Source organism: Solanum stenotomum, chromosome 11, assembly GCF_019186545.1.
Source record: "Solanum stenotomum isolate F172 chromosome 11, ASM1918654v1, whole genome shotgun sequence".
Classification (NCBI taxonomy): domain Eukaryota; kingdom Viridiplantae; phylum Streptophyta; class Magnoliopsida; order Solanales; family Solanaceae; genus Solanum; species Solanum stenotomum.
The window spans coordinates 11,693,410-11,703,031 of NC_064292.1; the positions used below are offsets into that span (position 1 = coordinate 11,693,410).

The following is a 9,622-nucleotide window of genomic DNA, read 5'->3' on the forward strand; positions in this document are numbered from 1 at the left end:
TCACGGCTCTGATACCACGTTGTTGGATAAAATGATAATCACACCAAGAATAATGTCCAAACTAAATAGCAATAGGAAGAGAGTAACGACACCAAGTATTAAAATGGAGTAAATATGATACCGGAATAAGTAATACAATAATATTGATGAAAAAATTGATAGTGTCAAAAGATTACTACTCAACACTCTTTTATTTCTTATAACTCACAATAATATTACTTTCACACTATTTTCTCACAAACTAAGAAATAACTTGTGGATTACTCTCTCTCCACTCTCTATTTTGGTGTATCTTCTAGTGTTCAATTACTACTCTATTTATAGAGTTTTGAACTCTTCATCATATCATTAGTGACATAAATGTGGTAGCCAATTTCCACTGAGTTTGGCTGTCAAATTCTACCAAGACTTTACCAAACTTTGACTACTAGCTTCCACAAATGTTGCTGTCAACTTTCACATTTGTGAATAATAATTTCAATAAGTGTGGCTACCAAATTAGTTGTTGCCAAACTTTTGTTCGCACAGTAAAGAAGAAGAAAAACATTGAATTCACTCTTTGATAATGTCAAAAATTTCATTTTTTTAAATATAATTTATTTTTTAATATAAAATCACATATTCTGTTCTAACAATTTTGTGTCTATGTTACGAAATTCTGATGTTTCTAAGCGATGAGTAAAGGTATTTTGTATGTTTCTTTTGTTTTGATTGTTGATAATGAAGAGGTTGTCGGATTTTATGGTTAAAATGGTGAGAAGAAATTTCCAGCGATGGTTGATAATCAATCAGTACTCACTTGATTTTTATTTGTAAAAGTGAAGAAAATGGAAGTATATTTTCAAATATTTACATTTTCTTTTATTTAAATAAAAATTATTTTTTTTTTGTAAAATTCAAGTTTTTCACGCGCTCAAAATGTGTGCAACATACACAATGTGCCAACTCAGCAAAAAGTGTCAAACTGATACAATAGGACCTTACTATGAGTGTTTAAAGTGATTAAAGTAAAACGTGGTACCAATTTTAGGGGGCTACTAGTGAGTTTAGCCTAATATAAACTAGTATAGTATATGTGATGTGTAAAAACATTCGAAAAAAATATTATTTATTTGTTTGAGTATATTAATTTGTGTTTCACGAATATTATAAGAAGACTAGCATGGAAAGAAAAATTATCTTTTGTTTCTAAAATTATCATAAGATCTTGTGTTAATTATATGTAATAAGATTCAAAAATTGTCGATAGATTCATATAATGTTTTGGAGAATAAAATTATATGATTCATGTTTTTATCATACCTGAGATAGAAAATTAATTTATCCGAAGAAAATTAAAGCTTCATGCTGATAACGTGTTATAAAATAAAAATATTAAAGTAAAAGAAGAAAGAAAGAAGAAGAAGGAGATAATTATTTTTTCTTGTTAAAGGGTGTTCTTACCATTACAATGTAATGCCCCTTTTATGGGGGTGAAATTACTTGGAGAGAAGAGTAAGCTACAGAAAATATGGGTACCTATGGACATCCACTTGTTTAAAACACTTTTAACTTAGTGAAATAAAAATATATTAATTTAATATGCTTAAAAAATATTGTGATTTGAAAAAACAAAATTGAAAAGGAAAAAAATAATAAAGAATAAAAAATGATCAGAAAAAGGAGAAAAGAACATAAAAGGAATATGAAATAAAGAAATTGAAAAATAAATTAAAAATACAAAAATAAAAGGAACCAATAGATGAGATTAAAGTAGAAAAGGAGAAAATTAAAGGGAAAATAAAAATAAATAAATGATAAAAAAAATTAAAAGGAAGAAAAACAGTATATAAAATATATTTCTTGTTAATTTTGATCTTAATAAATAAGTTAGTGATTTTTTTTTTCTAATTACTTCTGGTTGTAGTTTAATTATTTTATTTTCATTCATATTTATTAGTCTAAAAAAAGCTAGCTACTATATTTATTTTTGAATTTTATTATATTTTTAAAAAGGAAAAAAAAGAATAGAAAAAACTTTCACTTGAAAAAAAGGCTGAGTCTATCTCTAAATAAAATAAAAAAGACAAAATATGAAAGAGCGATGACATCATGATGTCTTCCTTCAAGTCGAGGAAAGAGAAAAATGTTATTTCTATTTGGATAATTATTGAAGGGACATCAAAGTAAGGGGGGACAATGAATTTAAGGATGAGAAAAATTTCAAAATTAAGTGTAGATGACTCAAGTCTTAATTATTGAGTATGAGTGACAATTTTTAGATTAAAAATTAAGGCGATGAATTTCTCGTCTCCAATTTTTTATTTTACACTTTGACCCATCTTATATGAAACTCTAATAATACGAAAGAGAAGGGGAAAAGCAACACCCACAACTCATTTTCTCCTTTTTCTCTCTCTTCTCTATTCTTCCATTATTGTTGCTCTCATGTTCCTACTCTTCTTGTTCTTGTTCTTCATCGTCTTCTTTTTCTATTGTTATTTATCGTGAAATTCACATTGTTGTTGTTGTTGTCCCGTTACTGTTGTCATCGGACCAAATTTCGTTCCTATATCATTGGGCATTACTTCATATGTGATTTTGGGAAGTAAAATAATAATTTTTAGTCTAATTTTTCATCTGGGTATATTGGGTGTTTCTTCAACAATTTACCGTCGGGTAAAATGGTCTGGTGGACCCTTATATTTGACTCGAATTGTAAACTGGACCCTTCTACTCTCTAAAGTTTCAACCAGACACTTCAACTCAAACAAAATAGAAATTTTAAACCCTTATGATGCCAATGTTCCCCACTCGATTTGACATGGATGATACATCATATCTACGTCAAAAAAAAAAAGCCACATCATATCCATCTCATTAATTTAATTGTCACAATGCTATTTTTATATATTTATTTTATTAAACAAATAATTACTTTAAAAAAATGTTTTTCCCTTTGTTCTCAAGAACCCTAACCCAAAAGAAAGTCCATTAACATTTGACAGTCATCAAAATTGATATTTGAAGAAAGCACTCAAACCCTACTACTCTTAATACTAAACTTGACACCAAAAAGTTTGAAATTGAAAGAAAAATTCAAACTTGAAAAAAGAAAGATCAAGAAATACGAAAATTTCAAAGTTGTATCTATGATTTAAAAGAGAAATGAAAATTTGTTTTTCATTTTTTTAGAAGTTTTGCTTCTAAAGAGATAAAAAGAAGCAAGTAGTAGCAGCAAAAATCCTTCTTCAATTTCGTTTTGAGCTTTCAATTTGGAGAAGATTTTTTTCTTTCGTTTCCAATTATTTTTGTTTTGGATTTTTGATGAACGTGTAGTTTTCATTTTAAAAGTGAGAAAAAATAAGATTGCAAGAAAAAATAATTGATAATAGAGAGGATATGGATATAGCAGTTGAGAGATCTACTATTTTCCAAAAAGGTGGGTGGGTGGGTTTGAAGAAGAAGGGGTTTACTTTTTCTTTTTCTTTTTTTTTTGCCTTTTTATTAAGGTAAGTAAATTTACTTTTTCTTTTTATTTAATTTTTTTAATCTTTTTATTTAATTCACGCTCATGTTTCGCGTGTGTAACACGCATTTTCCAACTCAGCTAAATTAATGCCACCTAAGGCTGGTCAATGGTCAAAGGGACTTAAAATTTTCTATTTGTTTGAGTTGAATAGTTCAATTGAAACTTTGTGAAGTAGAAGGGTCCACTTTACAATTCGAGACAAGTATAAGGGTCTACCATACTCTTTTGCCTTTACCATCGCATATCCAACAACTGTAAGTCATTTGTTGCTCCATATGCATATGTGGTAAATCATATGGTAAAGATAAGTCATATACAACTTTTAATCCAATCCAAACGGGCTCTAGAGAAAAAAATAAAAAGGGAAAGTACACTTGCACCGAAAAAAAGTAATCTATTTATAAGTGGCTACCCCTTTACTTGAGATATTGAACCAAACGTATCATTTAAGTCTTCAATTAGGTATTGGTGACTATATTGACCAATGAAGGGTCAAAGACACTTAAATATTAGATTAAGTTAATTGGGGACTGAACTAACATTTTCAAATATATCTAAAATTTTTAAAATTCAAAATAATTCACTTTTTAAAATACAAAACAATCCACATTATTAAAAAAATTTATCTTCACTTTCTCCTAGGGGTGGGCGTTCGGTTCTTCGGTTCGGTTTAATCAAATTTCGGTTCGGTTCTTCAGTATTCGGTTTTAGAAAAGTGTGCACCATAATTCATACCAAACTAGATCGGTTCGATTCGGTTTTTTCTACTTCGGTTCGGTTTAGTTCGGTGTTTTTAAATCGGTTTTTCGGTGTGAATAAAAATAAAGAGGGAATATGATAAAGTGTTAATAGTTTTTCAATATGATAAATTGTTTCTAGCATAGATGCCATGTTGCTGCTCCAGCAGCCAGCCAACAATATGCGACAGAATCAGCCATCAGGCAATGAACAAACATTCAAAACATGAGGCTGTCCAGGTCTACAAAGACTTGTCCAGTGTCCACACATTTTTTTTAAAAAAAACACAACACCATCAAACAACACTATCTCTTTGGATACACGATTCAAATTTCAACACATTCAAAACATGAGGCTGAGCACATCCAGTTAACATCCAACAAACTAACATGAATGCAACAAAATAAATTTGTGTAGTTGCTCCAGTGGCCAGCCAACAAAATAACATCAATGCAACAAAATAAATCTATGTAGCTACTCCAGCGGCCAGCCAACAAAATAACATCAATGCAAATTTTGTATAGTTGTTGCCTGCTAACATCAAGGCTCCAGCCAAAAGGCAACAACTATTTTTTTTACAAGCAGAGTAGCAATAGCAGACAACACTACCAGACTTTCCAAATGTTTCTAAAACATAAGTCACAAAACTTAAAACACCACAAAACAGTAAACACAGTCACAAGTCACAACACCCTTCTTTGTTGTCTTGAACCACCACACAATGTTTTCAAAATCAAAACAAATGAGCGAGCTTTAGGAGATATGGTTGAACTTGAACCTAATAAAAAAATTAAACCAAAATGAAGAAACTTAGTTAGCAGTTAGAATATTTTAAGATTCAAAAAGATATCTTATATCAAACAAATAAAGTATTGAAACTTACCATTAATAGCAAAAGAGCAAATTGTTATCATACATCAACAATGCAAGAATCCCTTCCACTGTTTGCCATTTCTAAAGATAATTTAAACAAATGTCAAGCAACATAAATAAGTAGATTAGTTTTACAACACACAAACAATATGAAAACTCACCAAGTTCAAGTTTCTCAAGATATTCCAAACTTTCTTCCACACAAATAGAATTAGGCTCTTTTCTAAGCCAATCTTGAGCACAAACAAGAGATTGCACACATTTAGGAGTCAAAGAACTTCTGAATCGATCAAGAATACGCCCACCGGTACTAAATGCACATTCTGATGCGACACTTGAAATTGGAATAGCCAATCCATCACGAGCTAACTCTGAAAGAATAGGAAATCTTGGAGCATTAACTTTCCACCAACTTAAGACATCAAAATCATCATGTTCAGGTTCTTGATCTTCTTTAAGGTATCTCTCCAACTCTGACTTAGCAGTCCCACTTCCACTATTTTCCTTTTGTTTCTTCATGTGAGGCTTAGTTCTCAAAGCTTTTGTTCTCGAATTTTGAGAACAAGAGCTAGATGAATCAGATAAATCCGATAAAGTAGATCTAGATGGAGATGATTGATATTGAGATTCTTTTGAATATTTTCTTAAATAATCTTCAAACAAAGTTTCCATATAAGCCTTCACTTGTTTATCTACTTTCTTTCCGTTTTCCTCCCCAAATAGTTCTTCAAGTCCAAAGCTAACTTACACAAATTTATTGCGAGGATCTAACACAGAAGCAATATAAATCATTGAGTTCATCTTATCAGGAGTGCCCCAATATCTCTTGAACTTCTTTATCATCCCATCAGCCATATTTTTCAAATTAAGATCTTCACTTGTAAGACACAGTTTTAAGTATACATCAAACTCACATATATCCTCAAAATGAACACTAGATGTAACATAATGTGAACCTGAAACCTATATTGTAAGCTCATAAAATTTTTCAAGAAATTGATGTAGATCAAAGTGACACTACTTCAAGGAGGCCTTTCACAAGGAGTCAAGCTAAGGATCTTCAAGCATTGCAAGCTTTATGGATGAAGATGGAACCTTTGGAAGGCACCAACATGGAAGACTTGAAGATATTTAATATATTAAGTGCCCTACCATTTTAATTACCTTGTAATTTTAATGAAGGGCAATTGAGTCTTTCTTCACTATTTTAGTTTTAGTATAAATAGTAGATATTAGGGTTTCATAAGGAGTTTTTGACATGTTATGCCTCTTGTGAGAGTTTGGAAGCCCTTTGTTGAACTTCAACATTTTGTCCTAGAATTTGCAAGTAAGATTATTACTTTCTTGAGGATTCTAATAGATTAGGTGCTTTTATTTCCCAATTAAGTGGTGTTGTTGGTTAGTTTCACCATTACATCTCTTAGTTGTTTGAATTTAATTGTGTCTATCTCTTTTATCTAGCTTTTTCTATTTCTATTTTATTTTTATCTTCTTGTTTCACATCAGAAATTTTACTACACTTCTCACATTTGCCCACTCATCACATCCAAGTGTACCAGCAATACTTCCACCTTCACAAATATGAGTAGATAGATAAGTTTTAAAATGTTCATCAAAAAGATCAAACCTATCAAAAGCCTTTTCAAAGTTTTGTGCCACTTCCAACATCAAGTAGGTAGAATTCCACCTAGTAGGCACATCTAGCGACAATGTTTTACTACAATCTATCTTTTGGACTTCACAACATTTCACAAAGTTTCTTGTTCTTGCTGGAAATGATCTAACATACCTCACCATTTGCCTAACCCGTTTGACAGAAATATCAATTTCCTTCAAACCTTCTTGCACAATTAGGTTAAGTATGGGAGCCATACATCTCATATGAAGATGCTTGCCCTCCATTATGTTCGTTCCCCACATATCTAACTGCTTAGATAGTTTTGTAATCATAACACTCTTTGAAGAAGCATTGTCAACGGTAACAGAAAACACATTATCCAAGTTCCAATCAAGCAAGCAATTACCAATAGCCTCTGCCATTTGTTCACCCTTATGACTAGAGATGGGGCAAAAATTTAGTATTCTCTTATGCAACACCCAATTTCTGTCAATGAAATGAGCAGTCAAACACATGTAATTTATTCTTTGTAATGAGGTCCATGTATCAGTGGTGAGGCAAATCTTTGGTTGTATTTCTCTAAAAGACTTTTTCAGATTGTATCTTAGTTCACTATATAGTGCATAGCAATCCCTTGTTATTGTTCTACGAGAAGGAATTCTAAATAGAGGTTGGGCTTGACTCATAAACGTTTTAAAACCTTCCTTTTCTACAAAACCAAAAGGTAGTTCATCCATAATTATCATTTCAACTAAAGCCTTCCTAACTACTTCTTGTTCAAATTTTCAAAGTGGTGCACGTGCATTAGTAGACGAGAAATTTATCTTGGATTGAGAAGTAGTTTCAATAATAGACTTATAAATAGAGCACATTGCTAAGTGTTGGTTCAATGCAGTTGTACCATTAATGGAAGTATATGTATGAAATTGGTGACAATACCTGCACTTCACTCCACACATACCATTCTCAACAACCTTATCAAAATGATTCCAAACTTTGGATCTTGGTGCTATTTCTTTTCTTTTCTTTTTAGGTTGGGTGCCAACACTACCACTGACAAGTGAGTTATTGTCATTGCTATCATTGTTATTATTAGGTAAGTCATCACTTGAACCACCAACAATAATTCTATTGTCATTCTCCATCGGCAAAAAAAAAAAAAAAAAAAAACTAAAGTAGTGAGCAAAAGAAAGATTCGTCGCTGCTGCCTGCTGCACTTTCTCCAAAACCCAATTCCCCTTTCATCCAAGATTCAGTTTTTCACTACACAGAAGAAGTTTTAGCATCGAAAATAGCTCCAATTTTGCAATCTTGCACAAATTCTACAAAAAATCTTGGTTCAATTCTTTGTAAAGGGCAGCAAGTTCATGCCCAAGTAACTATAAATGAAATCAACAACGATGGTTCGAGAAATACGTACTATTTTTTGGCGTCGGCCGTCGGTGATGGTCTGAGGTGAGAAGAGTGAAGACTGATCACTGAAGTCACGTGACACGGCGGTCGGCGCTTCTCAATTGATGAGTTGAATTGAATTTTTGTTTAGTTTAGACTTTAGACTTTGGGGATTTAGGGTTCACTTTACTGTGTTTTATTACTTTGTCATATAAAAATTGAAATGGGTCACATGACTCACATTATTAACTAATTAAGTAATATAATTTAAATAGTTAAAATTTATTTAATAAAACTTCGGTTCTTCGGTGCACCGTAGTTTTGGGACCCTTGCACTGAACTCCGAACCGAAGAACCGAACTTCCAAAAATAAAGAACCGACACAGAATCGAAACACCGAAGAACCGACACCGAAAAACCGAAATAATTCGGTTCGGTTTGGTTTTTCGGTATTTATGCCCACCCCTACTTTCTCCTCTCTCTCAAGTGTCTTCTTCTCACTCTCTCAAACTTTAAATCTACTTCGTCCCAATTCCTCCTGCGACTATTCAACTTTCGATGGCCTTAACTTTTTTACTTTTAGCGACTATCTAAATGCTTCTTTGAAAAGTTGGGACGGAGCAGAATTAAGTTTTGAGAGAGATACATTTTAAAATGTTAATTCAATCCTCAATTAACTTAACCTAATATGTAAGTGTCTTTGACCCTTCCTTGGTTAAAATAGTTACCAATACTTAATTGAAGACTTAAAGGACATCTTTGGTTCAGTTTTCTCAAGTAAGTGGGTAGCCACTTGTAAATAGTTTTCGTTTTTGGGATACAAATGTTCTTTCCCCTTTTTTTTTTTCCCTAGAGCCCGTTTGGATAGATTAAACAAACTAGATTTTAAAAAGTAACCTTTTGAAGTCAAACTTAAATGACTTTTAAGTCAAAAAATAAAAAGTAGGGAGAGTTCTACTTTTGACTTTTGACTTTTAACTTATTTTAAGTTATTTCTAAACTAGTAAACTCATCCGCGCTTCACGCAGGCATAAAAATAAATAAAATTTGAAAATATTAAACATGATGTCTACTTTAATTTGCAATTGGTTTGTACATTTTTCTATCTACAAACATGAACAAATGTAATTCACTATCCATAAACTAATATCATAATTAAAAATATATTAACTAAAAAAAAAACAACAAATAAATATAAGTGTCAATATAGAAACATTGTAGCAATTACTTGTGTGGTCATACAAAGCTGAATCTTATTCAATTTTTTCTTCTTTTTTTTCTTCCTTCGTTGCAGTCATACTTTACAAAGTATTGGATTCCATCTATCGTCCCATTAATCAAATAAATCCTTTCATTTACTCAATTTTTTTTAACGATTTTGATTTTTAAAAATTAATTTTGTTATTATATCAATGTCTCATTATTCTATCTTATAAATTCAGCATATCCGATTAACTCTTGAATAATTATTTGTATCGATATATTATATA

The 9,622-nt window shown here is 31.3% G+C and overlaps 1 protein-coding gene and 1 long non-coding RNA gene across 2 annotated transcripts; both read right to left on the reverse strand.

The window, feature by feature from the left end:
• Positions 1-4,757: 4,757 nt before the first annotated feature.
• On the reverse strand, positions 4,758-5,592 carry LOC125845245 (uncharacterized). Its single transcript, XR_007444248.1, has 3 exons — positions 5,284-5,592; positions 5,133-5,203; positions 4,758-5,027 (listed from the first exon to the last, which is right to left on the reverse strand). It is a non-coding gene; the product is annotated as an uncharacterized LOC125845245 (long non-coding RNA).
• Positions 5,593-5,866: 274 nt separating this feature from the next.
• Positions 5,867-7,885, reverse strand: LOC125845650 (zinc finger BED domain-containing protein RICESLEEPER 1-like). The gene is made up of 4 exons (XM_049525198.1): positions 7,680-7,885; positions 6,912-7,226; positions 6,650-6,809; positions 5,867-6,085 (listed from the first exon to the last, which is right to left on the reverse strand). Exons 1-4 carry the CDS (start codon positions 7,883-7,885, stop codon positions 5,867-5,869), a joined length of 900 nt encoding a protein of 299 aa, XP_049381155.1.
• Positions 7,886-9,622: the final 1,737 nt, after the last annotated feature.

Bases quoted from the DNA above. Each gene is read 5' to 3' on its own strand.
- LOC125845650 (XM_049525198.1), bottom strand. From the start codon at position 7,885: ATGGAGAATGACAATAGAATTATTGTTGGTGGTTCAAGTGATGACTTA. The intron at 7,227-7,679 runs GTATTGTCACCA...TTTCATTGACAG, and splicing joins ATGTGTGGAGTGAAGTGCAG to AAATTGGGTGTTGCATAAGA. The intron at 6,810-6,911 runs GTATGTTAGATC...TGTGCCTACTAG, and splicing joins CGGGTTAGGCAAATGGTGAG to GTGGAATTCTACCTACTTGA.